Genomic DNA, 23,376 nt, shown 5'->3' on the forward strand with positions numbered 1-23,376 from the left:
TGGTTGCGACTCCCTCTGTCTTCTGCCCCACCGCTTGCTTCCATGGCACACCCGTCCTCGGGTCTTCCCTTCCTCCAACAGAACCAAAGTTGAGAGCAGAACTTCACAACAGCACCCTTCCTCAGCTCGGTGCTCACACCACAGAGAGAATAAAGCCTTGGCTGCCTCACCCTCCTCCCTCACGTCTGCGCTTGGAACGCCATCAGCAGCGACCATGCTGAGGCAGACAGACTGGACAGGTGTAGTTAGCAGCAGCATTTCTTTGTACACAGACTAGAGAGCAGGATGCTGCCACCCACACTACACTGTGGCAGATGTGCCATCACTCAGACTCACAAACAATCCAAGGGGCTTTGAAAACAGCAACGAGCAAATAAAAGCATGGAAACGAACCAGACTGACATTCAGCCTGAGTTCCAAAGTCACCGAGAGTTTCCCTAGGGATGGTGACACCAAACCACATGCTAGAAGAGGAAGCCCGGTGTCCCCAGCACTGAAGCAGGGAATGATGGGAGGAGCACCAGCCTCCAGGTCAGAAAAAGGAAACACGGACACTTGTGGTTCCTTCAGCAGCTTCTCCATTCTGGCTTCTTTCCCGTCCAGTCAGTGGCCTACAGACCCCTGTGTGTTGGTCTCTGGGCTTGCAGTAGGTCTGAAAGGAGACAGAAGTGGGAATATTTGTAACTTACAGGGAGGGCAGTCCACCACTCAAGTGGCAAGTCAGCTGAACGAGACAGTGCTCCTGCTCACACTTCACAGCACTGCGCATCCACTTCTGTGTAGCCCAGCAAATTGAGTAACCGGCAGAAAACCCAGGACCGGGGACCAGTCTAGCCCTGACACTGAACAAGCATAGTCTGATATATTCTACTCCCTGCCTCCCTGAGAAAAGCTAAATACCAAGTTCTGGAACTTCATTAGCAGTTTCACCATAACCCTCACTTAGGCAGGCGCCCTGACATCTCCTGCTGCCTTTAAAAAAAAAAAATCTTTTATTTATATTTATGTGGCTCTGTGTGTGTGTGTGTGCCACGTACTCCTATGCTAGTGCATGTCTGTGCATGCACGCACACACATGGGCATGCAGGTGCCACCAAGCCCAGTAGAGGGTGTCAGATCCATTGGGGCTGGAGTTGCTGGCAGTTATGAGTCTCTGTGGGTACTGGGAAATCAACTCCGGTTGATTCACTGAGACAGCTCTCCTGCCACGTCTACCGTCTTTTTCTCCTACTTCCTGTGCAGTGGAGCTGGCCTTTCTGGGTCATACTGAATCTTTTTTCCGCTGTAGTGAGGTAGGTGAAGTGGCTAGCGATTGGGGCCTTCAAAGGCTGCTGGTAACCACGGGACTGGTTAATAGTCATTATCCCCTGCAATTGTTCTAGGTAATGTGTAACTTTAATTTTTTCAAATCCTATTTTTAATGGTGGTTCTTGACCACTTTAACTTCCCTTTTAACCCGCCATCTTCCAGAGTAGTGGGAAAGAAAGGATACGGGGGAAGTGGACCTGTTTAGAAAGGTTCTTTGGAGCAGATTCCATCTGTGTTGTCTGGAAATCATCAGTTCAGTTCACAGGTTAGCAGGCAGTGGCAGCTTGATCCACTCAAAAACACTTCATGGATACACCAGCCAGCCAGTTTGATAAATTCAGTAATGGCGGTGACACGTCCTAGCAGAGACAGACAGACCTCAGCCTCAGCTCCAGTCAGCAGGAGGGACCAATAGGAACACCAGAAGTTCTCAGCTATGTGTCTCTCAGGGAAGTGAAGATCAGGGAAGTGAAGATCAGCAAATACGGGAGATCCACAAGCACAGACAGCTGTACCAGCAAGCCAAGCTCTGTCTCGTCACTCTGTGGAGTCCTATTTATGCCCTCCAACCATCATGTGCTCTCCGTGTGCCTTGCCTCAGTGCGTGTCCTGTCTCAGCATGTGCATCCAATCAGCTCGAGTCCTTGGAAGTGGCAACAAACTTCAGAACACCACCAGAAGAATTTTACACATTTCTGTCTGTGGAGTCCCGACTATTGCCTCTCAACCATGCAATGTAAGACAGACCAATGCATGCGTGTTGTCAGCAAAGAATCCTTCACCTCGTGTCCTTTCACGTGCTTGCTTTAGCAGAACATCCTCTCTCCTGTGTCTGCTTCAGCGAAAAGTTCCTTTATGAGTCTACCTTAGCCTTTCACACCTGTGTCCACTTCAGCTGACATTCCTTCACGCGTTTGCCCCAGCAAAACACCATCCAACCGACTTTCTAAAGAACCCTTAAGTTTCCACGTCAGTGATGCCTCTACAAAGCTCTCCAGAGCCCAGGCTGAAATCAATCAGGCCTTTTGGGGACTCTTCCTTCCTCCCTTCCCTCCTCCTACCCCTCCTCCCTTCTCTCCTCCCTTCCCTACCTCCCTCCTTTCTGTCTTCCTTCCATTCTTTCTTTCTTCCTTCCTTTCTTCTTTTCTTTTTTCTTTCTTCCTTCCTTCTCTTCCTTTCTTCTTTCCTTTCTTTTTTCCTTCCTTTCTTTCCTCCTTCTTTTCCTTCTTCCTTCTTTCCTTTCTCTCTTCCTTCCTTTCTTCCTTCCTTTCTTTCTCTCTTCCTTTCTTACTTTCTCCCTTTCTTCCCTCCTTTTTCCTTCCTTCCTTTCTCCCTTCCTCCTTTCCTTTCTCTCTTCCTTCCTTTTTGCCTTCCTTCCTCTCTTCCCTCCTTTTTTCTTCTTTCCTTTCTTCCTTCCTTTCTTTCTTCCTCCCTTCCTCCCTTCCATCCTTTCTTTCTTCAGTCCCCCATCTTGTTTCATTCTCTTATTCCCCTTCCTGTGAAAATGAAGATTTGGGATTCCATCTTTTAAAACATTTATTATTTAATGTTATGTGTATGGATGTTATGCCTGGATCTATATCTGTGCACACATGCATGCCTGATGTTTTAGAGGCCAGAGGGGGTATTGAATCTCCTGGGACTGGAGTTACAGATGACTATGACCCACCATGTGGATATTGAAAATGGAGCCTGACTCCTCTGGAGAAGCAGCTAGTGCCCTTAACTTTTGACCATCTCTCCAGCCCACCCCATCTCCTTTTCAGACAGGGTTTCACATAGCCTAGGTTAGCATGAAATACAATATGTAGCTGAGGCTGCTCTTGGCCTCTGATCCTCCCCCTTGTACCTCCCAAATACTAGAATCACAAGCATGTGGCATATGCCTGGTTTGTGCCTGGCTAAGGCCAGAATCCAGGGCCTTGTGTGAGCTAGGTAAGAACACAAACTGTGCTACACCCCCAGCCCTGAGTTCCTGTCTTTCTTGAAAGCATCTTCCAAAACGTAAGTCACCTCTTAGTGAGAGAAGCTGCTGGGTTCTGTTGTCTATCTCAGGAGAGGTGTGGAGCCTTTGGGATGATGGACAAGTGGTGGCCCAGCCCTGCACGGATGCTTTGGAGACCAAGCAGACAGCATTTGACTTTCTCCTAGGTAACCATCCTGGAAGGATGCTTGCCTCCCTGCCCCTAACCTCTCCTTCCTTCACCCCTACTCCCGGTAGAGACTTCAGAGAGCCTAGGAGATGAAGAAAAATTTTCCCCACCATGCCTTATGCAAAGCATAAGTTTTTTAAAGTTTTTAAACTTGATCACACTTTGACAGTGTCTTTGCAGATTAGAGGCTGGAGCTAATTTTGGCACAAGTTTTGGGAAAGAGCTGCAGCTAAGGGCAGGAAGGTATCAGGGGTCACACTCTGCACCAGAGCACAACTCCATAGTCACAAACCACCCAGGGAAGTGAAGCAGCTGTCTGCCTCACATCTCTGTGAGCTAGAGGAGGTGACAGCTCAACAGACCTCACCAGGCTTTTAGTTTCTTTGCAAAAGTATGTGTCGTGTTGGGGTGGAGTCCATGCAAATAGATCATTATCATAAATTATTAAGGAATAATAAAACTAGAAAAGCTCCAATATTCTGATTTAGAATTTTAATAATCCACCAAAGAAATGCTGGTACTTTAGTAAAAAAAAAAACTAAAAACAAAACAGCCTCAAAAATTGACTCATTAAGTATGGAAGTGGGAGAGGATGGTCACATAGTGACAATTTTATCCATATCCCTGGAAAACTGCAATGACATCGTTAGATCCATCCCAACTTAAGTCAGCTCTGATTAGATACCCCTCCCCAAACTCTCCATGCCAGGGACTGAACCTATAGCCTCCTGTGTGGGAGGAGAGCATGCTACCACTGAACTATGTCTGAGCAAGATGGATACTATCACTGTCCTCTACTGGTCTGCAGGATGAACCCAAGGACAGGCCTGGGCTTGTTCAACGCTGGCAGCTCATCTGGGGCTTTGTGGCTGTCCCATGACATCTCAGCCAGAACACATTCCAGAGAGCAAGTTAGCAAAGAGCAGCTCAGCTTCCGTGATCTCTGCTGGCTGATGAGGAGCGGGCTTTGTCCCAGGTCTTTTCTTCCCTAGAGTTAATTCTGTCAGAGGAGAACCTAGAGGGATTGTCCCAGCACAGAACGGGGACAGGCAAAGTGCAATGACTTTAAAGGTTATGGTTTGGGGGCTGGTAAAATGCTTTCTATGCAACTGTGAAGACCCGTGTTTGATCCCCAGAACCCACATACAAATTGGTCACAGTGGCACATATGTGTAATCCCAGCCCGGGGAACAGGAGATTGCAGAGACCCTGATTCAGAAAGCAAGGCAGAAGGTACCCAAAACACGCTGACCTGCCCACTCCCCACATGCAGACACATCTACACACATACACTAGCACACATGCACAGGGTAGGGGACAGAGAGAGAGAGAGAGATCTCAGATGTTTGCCTTGGCATTCTAATGGCTTCTTCTTTTCCCACAAGAAGAGGCCCACCAGTGTTTCCCACAAGTGTTTCGGTATGTTTACAGGAAGGGACCAGGACCTGGGCACTGGCCTCCTGACCAAGACAGAGACAGTGGATCTTTGAGGACTCGTCTTGATTGTCAACTTGACTGCATCTGGAATTAACTAAAACCCAAGCAGCTGGTACGCCCGTGAGGTATGTATATATTTTTTCTTAATTAAATCATTTGAAGTGGGAAGGCCCGCTTTTGATCTGGATTTTGGGGTGGAAAAATCGACCTCTAACCCAGCTCTTTTGAGATGGGAGGATCCGCCTTTAACCTGGCCACACCTTCTGCTGGCAGCCTGGATAAAGGGCAGGGAAGGAGGCAGCTTGCTCAGCGCCTGCTTCTTCTTGCCCTTGCTCTCCTGGCAAGTCCATCCCGTCACTGGCATTAGCCCTACATTCCTTTAGACGGAGTCAGATCTTTGAAAAGTTGGATTTTCTTTTCATCATGTTGCTGTGATTAAAAAGAAACGCAACCCAAAAAGTATGTTACATTTATGTATGAAATTGTCACAGTGAAATCTATTAGTCGGTATAATTAAAATCCATTAGTCTGTATAATTAAAATGCTGTAATAATAAAAAAAGAGGATATGAAACAGGAAATTAGCTGGCGGTATCAATCTGGTTGTGAGTTCTGAAACGTTTTTTAGATAATTCATCTGTTCGAGAAAATTACTCCAGCCAGCATGAGTAGAAAGAATTAAATTTTAGCCCCTTGTCTCTGACGTTTAAGAAATAATGACTACAGTTTAGAATAAACGCCCAAAGCAAAGTGAAGATTTAAATTTTATTACTTCATTTATTGTGTGTGCACCTGTATGTCTGGGTGTGGCCAGGTCACAGTGCCATGACACCCGTGTGGGGGTCAGAGTGTAGCTTCTCTCCTTCCACCGTGTGAGACCTGGGGGTCCGACTCGGGTCGTCAGCATGGCGGCAAGCACCCTTACTTGCTGAGTCATATCTTTGGCTCAAGATAAGAATTTAAGTGTTTATTTTACGGGTCGAGTAATGAGTAAGAGGAAAGTTTAATATCTCAACCATTTTAAACCTTTAAGCTTCTGTGTACCCAGCTAGTCATTTCTTGATCTTTGTTAATGTACTTAGGCTTAGGCTGTTTATTGTGAAATAAATTTTTTAAAAAAATCTTTCTGTTTTTTTAGGTTCAGTTCGACTTGCATTGAGACAACGCTGCTGCTGAGTATGGGATACACGCTTGTGATCTCACTTGTGAGCAGCTGGGAGACTAAAGCCGGAGAATTGTCATGAGTTCAAGGCCAGCCTGGGCTACATCTGTAAGACCCAGGGCCAAAAAGCAACAAGAAAATCCCACAAAACATTGCTTCCATGCATTAAAACGAAAGGAAACAAAACAAATCAGCATTAAGGAAATGAGCATCCGCTGATGGCCTCTTAGGAATATGTGTTGGCTTTCAGAGTGGCAGACCCCAAAGCAGGAGATGAAATCTGTGCACACTAGGAAGTGCCTTGAGCCTCTTCTTCCTGCTCAGGTAGCCCTGGGCCTGAGGACCAGGAGAGTTACAGATGGTCATCTTATAGACTGAGGCTTAGCCTCTGTAGCCCATATTTGGTTGCCAGGTCAGTGGCCCTGGTCATTTGGCACGAACCTGGCAGGTCTTTGAAGATTAATTAGTACAAGAGCCTTCACAACCAGACCTGGGACAAGGGCCTCTTGGGGCATCCTCTGATATAAAAGAATCCACCCAGAATGGTGACCAGGGTCTGGGAAGGTCTTCTCTCAGCAAAAACTTTCTTTGCCAGGAGCTAAGTGGCTCTCTCCCTCCGTGGCTCACTATCACCCTGTGAGGTAGAGCTGCAAATTGCAGGGATATTCTGCAATCTTCTCGTGTGCCTGTGTGTGTGTGTGTGTGTGTGTGTGTGTGTGTGTGTGTGTGTGTGTGTTCTCCCTCTTTCGTCCCTACTCTCTCCTTGGCTGGCCATCCTCTGGGCCTCAGCAGATCCTGCTCTGAAGATTGGGATCCTAATCATTTGAATGATATCTAGACCCAGCTCTGGCCTTGGCTTGCTTCCTGTGGCCACTCAAACAACACCAGGCAGAGCTTGTGTTAGGGCTGGGCAGGTGACCGTGAAAAGAGACTCAGTCTAGAACTCAGACAAGGAAACTCTGTTCTTCCTTTGTGACCTCGGACAGACCAGATAGCCTCTGTAGCTGCACCGCTCGCTCCCCAGGGCACTAGTATTTATTAACCCTCCATGTACCAGGCACCATGCTTTGTACATGACATGCACTCTCTTATGAGTCTTATGCAGTGCTGGAACCTGAAACCTTGTGTTCCCCCAAAAGTCATGTGTTGGAGCTCCAACGTGATCTGATCCAGAGGGGTAGCCTTTGGAACTTAAGTCTTGGGGGTTCTGATTTAACGGAATCAGTGCCCTTACAAAAGGGGTGTGCGGGAGTGTGCTTGCTCCGTCAGCATACGGGAGCACAGAAAGGAGGCGTCCTTATGAGCAGCTGCTAGCTTACCTGCAGCACCCTGATCTTGACTTCCAGCCTCTAGATGGCAGTTTGTGTTGTCTAACAACCAGCCTCGGGTGTTTTGTTATAGGAGCCTAAACAGACTAAAGCATAGGCTCCCATGGTAGAACCACCTAACAAGAGAAGAAACAGGCTTATAAGGATATGTGACTCACCTGAGGCCACACGGCTAGCTAGAAAGTGATAGAGCTCGGGGTCAGGCTTTAGGCAGTGGAACATCACAGCGTGGATGAACCAGAATCCTCACATCACCAGAATTCTCCGTATTAAAGGGATCATGACATCGGCAATAATGCTGGTGGTGATGATGATGAGGTGGTGGTGGTGGTGGAGTAGGAGGAGGTTGGTGGTGATAATGATGCTGGTGATGATCATGATGATGACAGGGTGATGCTGATAATAAAATTCGATAGATTATTACCTACTAAGATTCTGGGGAAATTTGCCAACGTAGTAAAAGTATACACACAGTTTGATGTCTCGTTGTCATGACCCTGCTCACCTAGGAAATTGAAGAAATGCCTGTTCTCCAGGAGGGAGGGACAGGCAATGCCAGATTCTTGCCTCTGTCTTCTGTCTCCATCTGTAAATGCAGACAGCTAGAAGATGGCCGCGGCACATCATTGTCCCCTCGGTCTTTGGAGGGGGAGGGGGTGACAAATGGACCACATGACACGCATTTTGCACGGCCACCCTTCCTCTGGAGACCATAGAGCAGCCGGTTATTTTCCTGGGAAACAACTCTATCCAGCAGACATCTGTTACTCCGAGGCGATTTGTATGCCATAACAGTTTAAAAAACAGGGTTTCGATGCTTAAATAAGAAGAAAACAGTTTGCCTACGTTGCAAAACAGTAATACAAACTGAGCTAGAATTAGCACAAGGGAAACATTTATCTTCTATCTAATCTCCAAACAAGACTTTGGGGGAATAGTGTGTAATTATGTTTATTGGCATGGGAAGGCATTCACTATATATCACTAAGGGGAAAAAAAAACCCACTGTTTGTAAACACGAAACTAGACTTTTGGAAGTGGCAGGGGCTCTGCCCCTGGGCAGCGACCGGGCTCCCTCTACGTGCCTCGCAGACCAAAAGGAAGATAGGACCAAGACTGACTGTCCTGCAGCCTCTCTCTTGTGAAACAGGACACATTTCCATTTTCGTGTGTGTGTGTGTGTGTGTGTGTGTGTGTGTGTGTGTGTGTACACGTGTGGAAGCCAGAGAACCAGGACACATTTTCTTTTTCATGTGTATACATGTGTGAACATGTGTGTGGAGGCCAGAGGTCATCTTTGGACATCGTTTCTTCAGGTGCCATCCACCATATTTTTTCCCATGGGGTCTTTCGCTGGCTTAGAATTCACCAGGTAGGCTAGGACTAGCTGGCCGGTGAGCCCCAGAAATTCACTTCCCCATCTCCCTGGCATTCTATGACAAGTGTGCACTGCCACCTGGCTTTTTGGTGTGAGTTCTGGGGACTGGACTCAGGTTCTCATGCTTGCAGGGCAAGTGAGCCTGAGCCATCTCTGCAGCTTCCAGAGACATGTTTTCTAAATAGAAATAAATAGCCCGGAGCTTTGCTGGAGCTGGAGGCTGGCCCAGTTTGGTGCAAGGAAAGGTCTTGAATTGCCAGGTCTTGAAGACCTAATTCTGGTTCTGGTGCCCCTGGGTACAGCTCTAAGGACCTGTGAAGGTTTCAGCAATTGTGAAGGTTTCTGCAACCCCGAAGATCAGTTCCCCACAGAGCCCAGGAGAATCACAGCTGCTGTGGTGTGGTGTCGACTGTGATGTGAGAGGAGAGGGTGGAGGTGTGACCCTCTGATCCTCTGGTCTGCACTGTTATGCCAATGGCATGGGCTATAAACGAGATCAATTGAACTTTTCAGATCCAAGCTGTTTCTGCATTCATACACTCAACCCAGGGAATGTTCTCTATGACCGGTGTCACACAATGTCACACAGTGTCACCAACAGTGAGCTGACCACTGCGTTCACTAGGAAACAGACCTGGCCCCTGCCCCTGGGGAGACAGAACTGGACAAAGTAAAAGAAAGCCTGGAGAAGCCCAAAGGGGGTGATCCAAGGGTCTCCCAGGGGCTTGCAGTTAGCCTGAGGCTTGATGCGTGGGAAGAAATGGTCCAAGGTCAAGAGGTGGCTACCCTCAAGCAAAGGAGGGCATCATGCAAAGGTAGCCAAAAGTAGCATGTAGTGCCTGCTTGCAGATCTGACACAAGGTCCAGGAGGCTTGGAAGGATGAGCCCTGGGGATTGCAGGAGGCAAAGTACAAGTGAACTCTCTGATCTTGCAGCCCTAAGGCCACAGTTGTGCCCTAAATTTTCACTCTGAGGAGGAGGAGAAGGAGGAGGGGGGAGGGGGAGGGGAAGGGGGAAGAGGAGGAAGAAGAAGAACGTGAAAGAGACTCAAACAGGGTGAGCACATCTGACCATTTGTTGTGCTTCTAACAGATGCTGGGCCAAATGGGGGTTCGGGGAAGCTAGAGCAGCCACTGATCTGGAACAAGGCTGCTTGATCAGGACACTGTGCCAATGGAGACGGAAGCATGGTATAGCACAGTGGATCTGGAAGAGGAGTCTAGAAGGCTTGGGCTGTCCAAGCATGAAGACCCAAGTTCGGATCCCCAGCACCCCATCAATGCCAGACATAGTGACTATGCCTGTAACCCTAGACCTGAGAAAGCAGGAACAAAAAATGACAAGATAGGGAGCAACTGAGGCCACACTGCACCCTGACCTCTGCGTGGTAATGCATGCCTCCACATATGCATACAGACGTGAACACACAAGCGTGTACCAAGAAAGAAAACAAAACCAAACACTGGGGATGACTCCACAACATGCCACATGTTGAGGTGAGGCAGGCAGGAAGTCTTGGTTACCCAGCTGCCTCCATCCTTTGGCTTTGTGAGAATCTGAAAACGGCTGCCTTTCTCGGTGGCCGCAGCCTTGGGACACCACCCCTCCAGTCCAGTGTCCAGCCCAGTTACCACCTACACAGCCCTCATCCAGAGGCTCCCACAAGAGGGACCCAGAGCTTTCCACGTGACTTTGGTGGGCTTCCTAGGAGAGGCCACAGTATCTCCTCAAGGGTTAGGGCCCACCTCAGCATCCGAGTTTCTTTCTCTGTGCCCTCGCTAGCCATTGGCCTCTTTGCAGTGCTGACCGCCTCGGACAGAGAGACAATTAAAAATGAACCCCCTGAAAGCTAATGGTCTGAGACCATGCAGCACTTAAGTGACCATCCGCAGGCCAAATGAAAGTAAATAGTAGCGGATGTGAATCCGGACTGTGCTCTGTGCTCGCCTAACAGTTTGCAAAGCGGATAAACAAAGTGTTCCCCGCATGGCAGAGTGGAGCCTGGGAGCTGGCTATCAGTTAATCAGCTTCAAACTCTGTGACACGTGACAGGATGCATGTCCCTGTCCCTGTCGGCACAGCTCTGGGGGGACCCTTTGCTCTTCCTCATCTGAGGCTGAAATGAGAGGCTCACCCCGAGAACAGAGCTCACCCACCATTATCCATCCGAAGCTCTGCATCTCCCCTTCACACCCCCAGTACAACCGAGCCTATGGGTCTCAGGGTGGAGTACAATTGGCCAGTCATGCCCCATCATCTTTGGGGCCAGTTGCATCACCACCTGACCAGCTGTTTCCACTATTTTCTCCCATGGCATTCTCGTTGTACCCATTATTTGGCCCAGGATGTATGTAGTAGGTGTTCATTAAATTCCTGTTGGGGGAGAAATGAGCATTCTTGCCAAAAGCCAGCATTCACCCCAGCCCAGCCTTGCAAAGGTTCTGTTCCATGAGGGGATAGGCCGAAAGGAAGCTGGGTCAGAAGACAGGCGTGGCTTCACCCCCAGGTTCTGCCCCTTACAAGCATGTATTTGTAAGGATTTGCCATTCCACTTGGTGTTCTCACCCCAAATCTCTTTGGGGAGGAGGCTAAGAGAAGGAAGCTCCAGTGGTTCGGGTCACCAATAGAAAGGAGTCTACAGTGGGAAAGCCACAGCAGGAGCGGGAGATCGCTCCACAGGTAAGGGCGCTTCCTGCAAGCCTGACAACACCTGAGCTCAATTCCTGGGTCTCATATGGTGAGAGGCAGGAACCACCGTTTGCAAGCTGTCCTCTGATCTACATATATGTGCTATCATGTGCTCTCTCTCTCTCTCTCTCTCTCTCTCTCTCTCTCTCTCTCACACGCGCACACACACACACGCACACACACAATTTTAACACTAAAGAGAAGACAGTATAGAAGCCTCAGGGAGGGAATCACCATGGCTTGCTCTCAGAAAGCCAGGCTGAGTGACCATAAAGGAAGAGGAAAATGTTCCCCGATGGTGCTCTCTACAGGTGGGAAATGGAAATGGGGGTGTACACTGGGAACAAGCAGGTGACAGGCACTTGTGAGTGGCCTGAGACAACGCAGCAGGGAATAGAGAGAGCCTGAGAGCCACAAGAGATGATGCCGTTCCCTGCCTGCGGCATCAGCGTAGCAAGAGTTTAAACAGATGCCCAGGCAAAGACAGCAAGATGGACCCATGGCCTGCAGGCTGAGTGCAGAGGTCTCTGGAGACCGTTGTACTAAGCATGTCTTTTGATTCTGCTGCTGTGATATCTGCGACCTTGATGACCTGAGGCTGCTCCTCCCAGAGCTGGCCAGTTTCTAGGCCATAAGCTACTGGACTGCATCCTTCATACACAAACCAACCATGTTGGTGCCTACCAACTACACTAAACCACCTGTGTCGTGCTCTCTCATGCTGGGCTACTGGCCACCCACCCTCATCGCCTCATGGCCAGGTACAAGATAACTGGGGACAATCATATCCAGGATCCTAGTGAAAATATGCAGATTGGCCAATCCCAAACATCCTGGCCTTGCTTGTCCTACCCAAGGAATGACGACAAAGGCTCCTTCCCCAACCCTCCTTGTCCTGCCTCTTGATGGCACCCTGGTGCAGCCTTGACTGTACACCCTCCTCTTAGGAACTGTGAGCAACCAAATCTCTCCAATAGTAACTGTCTTCTGGCTTGTTGGCCGCGCTAGATCTTAATAATAAGAAGAACTACATCTATAGATTTCAAAGCGGTGTGAATTGTCACATTTGTTTATCACCTGTCCCCTTCAATATTAGCATCTAATGATCCCCAGCACACTGCTGACCTAGTTTAAATACTAGTGAGTGGATGGACGGATGGATGGATGGACGGATGGATGGATGGATGAATAGATAGATGTTGGATGAGTAAATGGAGGAATGATGAGTGGGTGAGTGGATGGATGTTGGATGGATAGATGAAGGGTGGGTGGCGGTGTGAGGAGGAATGGACTGAACAGACAAACATAAAAATAAAAGTGGGGGGTTAGATAGAAGCATCTATTTGGCTGCATGGATCCCCTACCTTTCAGTCTCATTGCAGCTGCTTCATCAGGTACAAAGTTCTGTGTGTACCCAGTTTTGCTGTAAATTCTGGTAGTCTGGAAGTGAGGAGAGAGGACACGAGGGAAGGTGCTTTTTCTTTTTCTTCATACGGACACCTGCTGGCTCCCTTATATAGTTATATGCCTCTTACTCCCGTTAGTGTCTTCTAAAATAGCCTCTGAACCCAGTGGTGCAAGGAGAAAGGTCAGTGTGAGACCTCCAGCTGCTCTGGTCTCTGCCTATGGTGGGCTTTCTGAACCATGCTGGCCTGCACCCTCGGTGACACAGAGGGTCCACCTGCACGTCCTTGGCCAGACCGCATCGTTAGCTTTCGCATTTTATGATGTACTGGTCTCCTCCGCTTATGGTAACCAGATGGCTCTGGTAGCAGGGCCCTCAGGTGTCACTCTCAGTATCTCCCCTCAGTCCCAGGTTCCTGAGATGGGGAGAGAGACACCCACAGGAGGCATGTGCCTGAGGGATGTGTAACGGCCTGGGCTTGTGGTTACCAGCAGATGTTCAGTGGCTTCTCCATCCTCACCAGGGAATAGCTCCCCAAAGGCCATTCCTCCTCCAGGACCAAGAGGAAAGGAGAGGAAGCATCCAACGGACCAACAGACTATGGAGTCCAGACAGGGTACACAAGAGGTACCAGAGGGTCTTAATCAAGGCATACTGTTAATGGCTTACCAGAGACATTGGGCCACCATAATTCCTTTGGAGTTTTGCAGGTTTTCATATCTATTATTTGTATATTATTTGAATGTTTATTTCCTTTGGGTTTTTGTATTATTTGAATATTTATCTTTTATTTTTAGAGATTTATTTTTATTTTATACGTATGAGTGTTTTGCCTACTTTGATATCATGTGCTCCATGCGCCTGCAGTTCCCACAGAGGCCAGAAGAGGGCATTAGATCCCTTGCAACCGGAATTATAAACAGTTGTGAGCTACATTATGGATGTTGTGAATGGAACCCAGGTCCTTTGGAAAAGCAGCAAATGTTTTAAACCACTGAACTATCTCTTCTGATTACTTTGTGAAACAGGTTCTCAATATGTATCCCTGGCTAGCCTGAACTTTATATGTAGACCAGGCTGGCCTTGAACTCACCAAGATCCACCGACCTTTGCCTCCCAAGAGCCGGGCTGACGACATGCCTGACCATTATAATTTTAAAATGTACCTCACCTTGTCTCTCAAGTGTCCTGGTTTAAGTGATAAGCCATATTGTTACCTCAACTGGCAGGAGATGTTGCAGATGACAGAGCCTGAGTCAAGAGGCCAATAAGCAAGGAAGACTGGTGGTTTTGTGGTACAAATGAGAGCTAACAAGCATGCTGGGGACAGTCTAGCAGTAGTGTTAAGCCCTGCCAGTGGTGTGGACACTAGAGAGCTGAGCCTGATCTGGGATCTTAATAGGATCCACTGTAAAAGAAGAGTGGGTGGTCTAGGGTGGCTGGAACCCACTGGTCGTTCTCAGCGGGTTCCTCAAATGGAGAAAGCTGGAGAAGGACGTGCAGGTGGATGAAGGGAAGGGTGACCATCCCATCAACGTCAACTTCAGCACACATCTTGTGCTGAGGTCCCAGAGGACACCACCTGGAACAGCCATCATCCCTGAACAATTTCTCTTTTGATCTCTCCCTGGCTGGGACAGTGTTTCTGTAGAGATGATGTTTAAATGTGTGTGGCCTGAAATGTCACAGATTAAGGGCCCAGGATGCCCACGTGAGAAATAACAGCCTTTTGCTAACGTGGTCATTCAACCCCCTAGATCATTAGCCGCTGCCAGAGGTTTGCTTTGGCCAGTACTGAACTTCTCTCGAGAACTATTTAACCCCCAAATAAACCACAAACAATGCCCGCTACCCCTGTGATTGTCAGACCAACTTGTGCTTTGGATCATTAGCCAAGAGGGTCTGTGGACAGACACAGCCCAGGCAGGAAGGGCAGGATAAAGGCTTACAAAGTAGAAATGACTAAAGGGTTCACTTGTAGCTTCACGAACACTTTAATCAGGATTGAAAGGCTGAGTGTCCAGTATTGGCAGAATCTCATGTGTTTTTGTGAACTGACACTTTAAAGCTACTTTTGTTTTTAATGGAAGATTAGCATCATGCAGAGGTTGCTGTTCAGTTAATAAAATACACATATCCAGAGGGAAGGTCTAGCACACTCCAGTCCTCAAACACAACAAAGAAATGACAGCCTGTACAGTCCTAAGAGTCCATCCCTCTCCTTCGCTGGGGTGAAGGGCTCAGCTTATGTGTTGTAAATTCTGGAGGCTCGCTTAGCTGCGGTCTGAGCATCCGGGGGCTCTTCTTCCTCTTCCTCAGTTCGCTTGGGTTTCAGAAACAAGTCAGACTTCAAGAAGCGGCTGTAGCTGTCATACTTCATGAGATTGAAGATCTAAAGAGGAAAGAGAAGAGTCTGATGGTCGACACCAACACAGACCATAAATCACCCTGTCAAATACCTACCATGAGCCAAAGAATAACACACGCACACACATGCATGCACACACATGCACATGCATGCACACACACATACACAGGCGCACGCGCACACACACTAGTCCATGCTAGTGTAGGACCCAAGAGACGGCTCAGCAAGTAAAAACACTTGCTACACAAGCCTGATGACATGAGTTGGATCCCCAGAACCCGCAGTAGAAAGAGAGAGCACTGACTTCCAAAAGTTGCCCTCCACCTTCCGCCCACATGCCACGGCATGCACCTGCCCACAATGACAGACACATCATGTGTGCACACACAGATGATAACAATAAAGAGAAGAACAAGAACAACACTTGGCGTAGGGCTGTACTGGGCAAGGCAGACTTCCTGTACGTTATTGATCATTACGTACATCATCTCAATGGACGTTATAGATTAGAGAATCATATGTACAAATACATCCCTTTTTTCCCACAGAAATAGATGCCCACATACCTGAGTCATACTTTTGCCTCAAACAGCCCTTAAAGAACCTTCTCTGGCTGGGTATTGTGGCACTTGCCAGTAATTCCAGCACTCAGGAGTTCAGCCTCAGCTACATAGTGAGTGTGAGTCCAGCCTGAGTTACATGAGACCTTGTCTCAAAAAAGAAATCTTTTAAAAACCTATTATTTAGACCTAGTCAGACAAATCTAGTGAGATAGAGGCCAGCCTGGTCTACAGAGCAAATTCTGGGGCAGCCAGGACTACAGAGAGGAACCTTGTCTTGAGAATAAATAAATAAACCCAGTAAATTTGGTATTGGAGACCTCAAACCTGTTACCAGGCCAAGAGACAAAAGGGGGTGTGTCTAATGCAAGGGAGGGATACACGCAGTCTCTGTTAGAAGCCGCGGGACCAGGTCTCAGCTACAGAGAATGGAAGTCAGCAGCAGAGACCCCTGCACCGTCAGACAGGTTGAGATCTCTAGAAAGCAGTGATTCTGAGGTACATCGGGGCTGAATGGGACCCGATGGAGCCCTTGGGACTAGAGAGAGCTGCACCTGCTGGCACATACTCCAAGGACTGTCTCACACAGAAGCCTCCTGTCTTTGGGCCACATCCCCTGGATCCCAGATCCACTCCTGCCTGCTTCCTCACCCTACAACATGGAGAAGGAAGGAAGGAAGGAAGGAAGGAAGGAAGGAAGGAAGGAAGGAAGGAAGGAAGGGCACATTTCCTCCTGATGTATAGAATCGTCTTTTCAAGACATAGTCAAGTCTCTCTCTATGTCACCATCTCTGTCTCTGTCTGTCTTTCCTTCATATTAAAGGGCCACAAGGCACACCAGGGTGCCTTCCAGTGCAGCACAGCTCATGGCTTGCTGAGTGAAAAACTCCAAGATGCCACTCACTGTCAGGCAGGGTTGTCACGTAGGTGGTAAAATCTTGACATCTTTTAAACATGCTTTCTCCCAACACACACATGAGCTGGGGCCTTGGGATGTCTGCTCAGGAGATGGGAGGTTCCTCCAGAAAGAATAGAAGCTACTTTCCTTCGCCTCCATGCTCCCAAGAGGGCCCAGGAAACATCTGGCGCATCGGGCTGCGCATAGACTGTTCAATCGGAGCCATTCCCCTGTGCCCACCAGGCCCCTAGAGACAGTCCTGTCTCACCCAAGCTCTGGGGAAGTTACCTATTTTGTATTAATTTTGTAATCTTTAAGAGGTAAGCATAACTTACTAAGGCTTGGACACATCACTTTTTAACAAAACATAACACCTCCGAAATTAATATATATATATATATATATATATATATATATATATATATATATATATCAGCAGGGTGAGGAGGGTAAGGATAAGAGACACCATTCTCCTCGCTAGGCTTCTCACAAATGTCCTAAGCAGGTATCACCGCCCTTCACCATCAGGCATCCTTCAGTCTTTCAAGTGCATGGACCCCCAAGGGGCTCTTACCTGTGCCTACCTGGCTCAGAATCCAGAACAAATGCTCCAGGTGTGACTAGCAGAGCCAACTCTATGAAGGCCTTTCCTGGCAAGTAGTCCTGTCCTGTCCCCCCCTACCACCACCACTTCCTCCAGGTCCCTATGCAGCCTATATACCTCCCTGCCCCCCCTTGCGTACTTCCTCAGGTCCGTGGCAAACCCAACCAGCACCAGGAGCAGGGGTAGGGCCTCTCGTCTGAAGTGTCTGTGAGTGGGAGAGGAGTATCCTGTTTGCCTTCTGTGACGCTGAGGCTCACACCTCAGAGAGAAGAGAAGGGCTGTATTGGGGCACCCAGGGCATGCGGAGGTGGGAGACTGAATCTGGACTGCTGCTTCATTGGGAGATGGGAGCCTTCATCCAGAGGCTCTTCTTGCCTCTTGCCAACTCAGCTCTTGGATGTAAACTAGTTGACTTTTCTTTTAAAAGGTATTTATGGGCTGGAGAGACGGCTCAGCAATTAAGAGCACTTGTCGCTCTTGCAGAGGGCCCAGTTTCAATTCCCAGCACCCACGTGGTAACTCACAATGAAGTGTTTGTCTCATTATCGTGGGTTTGGGTGGAGGAGACCTGAGTATGGGTGCACATGTACCTACGTCAGAGGGGAGCTAGTTCGCTTCTTCCACCACAGGATCCAAGGATCCAACTTAAGTTTGTGTTGCAACCTACTGAGTCATTTTGCTGTCCCCACCACACAGTTTATCAAGGGCACAGGGCCATTCCCTGTGCTGTACAGGTATAAAATATCCAGCCTGCCCCAAAGTCCTTAGGCTGTGGTGTCCAGATGTCTGGCTCTCATCACCTCTAGGTGCCAGAGGGACTGGGAAGCAGCTGTGGGCAGCAGGCCCAGGAAGACTTCATCTTCCTGGATGTCCACAGCCCTGTGGCTCTGCATGGGATCCAGAGAGCAGCTTCTCACCGCTGCTGGCAAAGGTATGAGCGTAAGAGTGTACGGCCCTGGGAATGTCCATCATAGAGCTAGCCCTTCGTAGGTGATGTACAACAAGGTGTCAGAGAGCATGCAGAAACTATGAATCCTTCCAAAGCTACTGACCACCACTGGGCAAAAGCCACGGAGGAACCTGGCATGTGTTTCCCATGTGTTCTGCAGACATTCACGCGAAGACCAACATCGCTGAGAGGTCTGTGACCACACACTCCAGTCATCCGATAGAGCATTCTCCCATGACACTATCACAAGGCCCTGGGGACTGTGGTTTCACTGAGGAGGAAAACAGGGTCCTGTGGCTAGTGCTTGCTGAATGGCAAGGGCTGCCCCGCTCTGTCTGGCAAAACAGAACCACAGACAACTTTCCCTCATAGTTTCAGAGGCCAGATTCTGAGGTCAAGCTACCAGCGGACTGACTTCTTCCAGGGTGTCTCTCGGTGTCACAAGGTCATCCCTGTGAATGTCTTACGAGAACATACATCAAGGGCCCGCAAGATGGCCCAGCAGGTGAAGTTCGGATGAGGGTAGTTGTTGTAAGAGCCCGGTAACTAGAACTTGATTTCCAGAATTCACATAAAACATGGACGGAGAGAGACAACTCCTCAGAGGTGTCCTCTGACCACCACATGCATATTGTCTCTTTCATACACGTACACAACACACATGCACCCACACATATGCACACATACACACAGAACACACATACACTACTGAAAAAAAAAAAAAAAAACACTTGTCACTTTGGATCAGGGCCCACTCATATGAGCTTGTTTAACGTAATTATCCTTTCTTAGTCCCTGTCTCCAGACACAGCCACATTCCAGGTACAGTAAGTGAGGATCTCCACGTATGAAGTGGGGCAGGAGAAGGACATAAGGGACAGACAGGAGGCCAAGCCCGGCAGGCTGCTTCTCCATCCTATACACCTAACCAGCTGTATGACTCTTGTGTGGCAGAACACTATGCAGTCATTAAAAATCAGGTCTGAGCTAGAGAACATACCCAAGGAGCTGAAGGGGTCTGCAACCCTATAGGTGGAACAACAATATGAACTAACCAGTACCCCCCAGAGCTCGTGTCTCTAGCTGCATATGTAGCAGAAGATGGCCCATTGGTCTTGCAAACTTTATATGCCCCAGTACAGGGGAAACACCAGGGCCAAGAAGTGGGAGTGAGTGGGTAGGGGAGCAGGGTGCAGGGGGTGGGGGGAGGGTATAGGGGACTTTTGGGATAGCATTTGAAATGTAAATGAAGAAAATATCTAATAAAAAAATTTTTTTAAAGGTCTGGGAGCCAGTGAGAGGTTTCAGATGGTAAAGACACATGACACACAGCCTGGCAGCCTGATGATATGTTACTGCCATCCCTTGTGGTAGAAGGCGAGAACCAACTCCTGCAAGCTGCCCTGGCTCTAGTGTATGTGCTATGTCATGTGTGCTCCCTGCCCCTCGAATAAATAAGCAAATGTTAAAAAAAATTTTTTTTTGAAAAAAAAAAAAAAGGTCTACATGATGGGTAGTGCTTGGAATGGAGAGGCAGGAGGATCACAAGTTCAAGACCAGCCTGGGACACACATGCTCCAGGTCAGCCTTTCAACTACATGAGAAAACAGAGAGAGACAGAGAGAGAGACAGAGAGAGAGACAGACAAACAGAGAGAAATAAGATTTGCAAAGAGTTAAACATAGAAACTTGCCCATAAGAATTAAGCGATTGAATATTTAATTTCAAAATGTACTGAATTTTAACCCATGATCCCAAATATATCAGAGGGAAAGGAATCGTTCTAAAGGCTTGAGGCAAGTTTGTAGGTCTTCAAAAATGTATATCTACCTAGAGCCTCAAAATGCAACTTTGTTTAGAAACAGACCTATTGATATCAAGCTGAAATCACCCTCCAGGGTAGTGGGACCCAGATCCAAAGAGGCAGGACACACAGAGAGACCTAGAAAGAAGGAAGCTGTGTAACAACAGTGACAGAGACAGGAATGACGTGGACACAGCCTACAAGTTCCAAAGGTGACGAGCAAGCAACTGACCAGGAGCTGGAACTACGGCAAGTTCCTCTTCTAGGCCCTTCATCAGGACCCCCGACTGCCCATGGCTGGTTTCAGATTCCTAGTCTCCTAGATATGCAAGAAGTGTTTGCTGTTTGAAAACGTATGGGACTGACCCACTAGGAAACTGCTAAAACAGAAGCACGGACGTGAGCCCCTCACAGTTCTGAAGACCTGCAATGCACGGCCTAGGTGCGAGCCTCAACTCAAGAAGAAAGGAGCTGGCCCTGAGATCTTAGTTGGTTCTATAAGACCAGGCCTCCAGCAGGCAAAGCTGACCTGGACCTAAACAATGTGATCTGCAGGAAGGAGGAGAAAATGGAAACAACTCAGGGGGAGGAAGAGGAAGAAGCCTTTGAGCACGAGGAGATTTGTCTCCAGCAGGCAGCAAAGCAGAAAATCGTGAGTAGGCAGCTGGGCTGCTTCCGGGATTGCTTCTTTTTTTTTTTTTTTTTTCTTTTTTTGGCCAGGACAGATGTAGCATAGCAAGGCTCCTGGTTTGCAGGCTCCACATCTGCATGCCTACACTATAAACTGTTTAGCCGGTTGCCTGGGATCCCCTGCTGCGGACCGGACTGGGAGGAAAAGAGCGGAAGGCGAATCCTGCGCCTGCGCAACTGTGCCCTGCCTGCACCTTGCTTCCAGTGCAGGGACCCTACATCATCCAAACACCCACCGTGCTTCCTCAAACCCCAGACAGAGCTGCAGTGGAACAGCAAGGGGGGGAACCACCTTTGCAGTGCCCACCAGGCTGCTTGGGGAGGGACGGAAGGACATCCCTGGAAGCAGTCGGTCTCAGAACGAGGGCCACTCCAGGCTAATCCACTGCCTCCAGCCACTGCATTTTCAGCTTGATAAATATTTGATCACTCACAATCAAGTACATTAGAAGAACTAAATGAAATACCCACCTCCCTTCTTTTCTGGGTTACTTCTACCCGCATAAGGAGGAAAATTTTCAATCCTTCAATGTAACATAAAGTTTGGTCATAGGATTTCTCTGACTTGCCATTCTAGACCACCACCACCCCCATCTCTATCTCTCTCTCTCTCTCTCTCTCTCTCTCTCTCTCTCTCTCTCTCTCTCTCTCCCTCCCTCCCTCCCTCCCTCCCTCCCTCTCTCTCTCTCCCTCTCTCTCTCCCTCCCCCTCCCCCTTTCTCTCCCTCTCCTTATACCTAGATTACAGAACTGATTACTGGCTGTGTGAATATAGAACTGAGAGAAAAGGAAACCTCTCCCTACAGCTCTTAGGTGATTAATGGGTTTGGCAAGCTACTGTGCCCACCCTGTGAGTGGAGGTCCTCCTACGTCTTCTGAAGAAGGAGTGGGGCGTACCCAGGAGGTCTAAGGGCAGCTAGCAGACAGTGGGACAGTGGCAAGCAGAGACTGAAGACCCTGCCCTCAAGCACGAGCGGGCCACTAGAAAGGCTTCGTCGATCTGGACAGCACTTTAGTTCATAGACAGGCCCATTAGTTCATAGACAGGCCCATTAGGGATGGTGAACGTGCCAAGGGTGGAATCAGAACTCCAAGGCCAGAAATGGAGTCAAAAAGACCCTCCACATAAGACAAAATCTACTCCCTCGGTGTGGGCTATCCAGTCTTCCCTGGAGGCTGTGAAAGTCAGTTCAAAGTTCAACGATTGTTCTGAATGTCTGCCATGACGCAGAGTCTAGTGTTTTTCTGGCAGTTCTTCACACCCCCCTCCCAGCCTTCCCACTATCTTTAAGTCATAAGGTCACTCTGAAAGTTCTGCAGAGAGCAGCCTTCGTGCCCCATCCTGCTGAAGGTGGCCAACCGTATAGATGTGAGGAAACCTCCCTGGAAACTGCTGATTTCTAGACTGCCTTTGATCCTTTGGAAGCGAATGTCAGCGGGACCCATAAGCCAGAGATGGGCTATACCCTGGATCTGATTGCCAAGCACAGCCTAGACAGAGGGACCGTGGTGATGCAGGAAAGCTCAGACTCAGGTCCTGTGTAGAAAAACAGGGGAGCTGGGGTGAACCTAGGGCCACACTAAGAAACAGCCCATGTGGGGTCTGAGGCAGGATGAGGCTCTAAGCCCCAACTTCCCTCTTCTGATGCCAAGAGCCAATTTACCACACAGTGGTCATAACCATGACTCCAACATCCAGGAAGTGACAGGCTGAGACAGGGATGGGGTGGAGGGCTAGCACTCAGGCCAAGGGCCAATGAAAAGTCATGGTTAGAAAGCCAAGGCCAACGTTGACCCTCTGATTGAGGTGGTTCCTCACTGAGTCATCTGTTCTCTCTAGCCCAGCCAGGAAAGGGTAGGATAGCCAGGGCTGGGCATCAGGGACAAGCGGCCCAACTTTCAAGATCAAACCTACTAGTGCAACCGACCTACCTGATAAAAAGCTAAGCTTTAGCCAAGCAATAGTGGCACATGCCAGCACTTGGGTGGCAGAGGCAGGCAGATCTCTGAGTTCCAGGCCAGCCTGGTCTACAGAGTGTCTCAAAAAACAAAAACAAACAAACACACTAAACTTCAAAACTGGCGCCACAGTCCCAAGGATCCAACAAGCTCCCCTACGGATCACTTAGTAGGGACACTGAACCTCCTGACACACAGCAGCGCCTGCCTTTACATTAGCCTCTCCTGGAACACCCTGCCTCCCAAGTGTCCTCTCCCAACACCTTCTGTTTTTCTCTGGGTCCTAGGGACCCAGAGAGCCCTAGGAGTCCCTCCGGGATGCTCTACACTCATCTCTCGGCTCTTGTGTTCCCTTCTTAGCGTTTATCTCTGTCCTTGGGGCTGCACAGGAGCTGGCTTCCTTGCAGCACAAATAGCTCTTAGCATTGTCACTGAGGTGACTGAAAGGAGCCACCTTCCTTCCTGCTCCTGCCTCCCTCATTGCTTCCTGCGCAGCTCAGCCTCCAACTCTAGACTACAGTGCCCAAGAGATGCACACAGTACAACCTCCACCTCTCCTGAGTCACCACTGGGCATACAGACAAGCCGAACTTACAAATTAAATCAGGAAATCATCTCTCCCCTTATTTCACAGGGGGCGGAGTGGGGGAACCTTCCTAGATAAGAGCGATAAGCTTTTGCTAACGT

At 48.7% G+C, this 23,376-nt stretch overlaps 1 protein-coding gene and 1 long non-coding RNA gene across 6 annotated transcripts in view; both read right to left on the reverse strand.

Moving 5' to 3' along the window:
- On the reverse strand, positions 1-8,218 carry Gm39092. 2 transcript variants are annotated; one of them, XR_869958.2, is made up of 3 exons: positions 7,893-8,218; positions 7,546-7,783; positions 1-652 (listed from the first exon to the last, which is right to left on the reverse strand). It is a non-coding gene; the product is annotated as a predicted gene, 39092 (long non-coding RNA). The 2 variants fall into 2 exon arrangements; XR_869959.1 differs by lacking the exon at positions 1-652 and adding an exon at positions 1,594-1,667.
- A 6,610-nt stretch (positions 8,219-14,828) lies between these two features.
- Positions 14,829-23,376, reverse strand: part of Rgs10 (regulator of G-protein signalling 10) — a 45,886-nt gene continuing 37,338 nt past the window's right edge. For 3 of the 4 annotated variants that reach the window (XM_017312270.2, XM_006508139.3, XM_030242942.1), the window contains one exon: positions 14,829-15,250. In XM_017312270.2, the coding sequence (XP_017167759.2) occupies positions 15,104-15,250 (147 nt within the window). In that variant the 3' untranslated portion in view covers positions 14,829-15,103. The remainder of the gene's footprint in view (positions 15,251-23,376) is intronic. The other variant, NM_026418.2, reaches the window with a different exon arrangement.

Source organism: Mus musculus, chromosome 7, assembly GCF_000001635.26.
Source record: "Mus musculus strain C57BL/6J chromosome 7, GRCm38.p6 C57BL/6J".
NCBI lineage: Eukaryota > Metazoa > Chordata > Mammalia > Rodentia > Muridae > Mus > Mus musculus.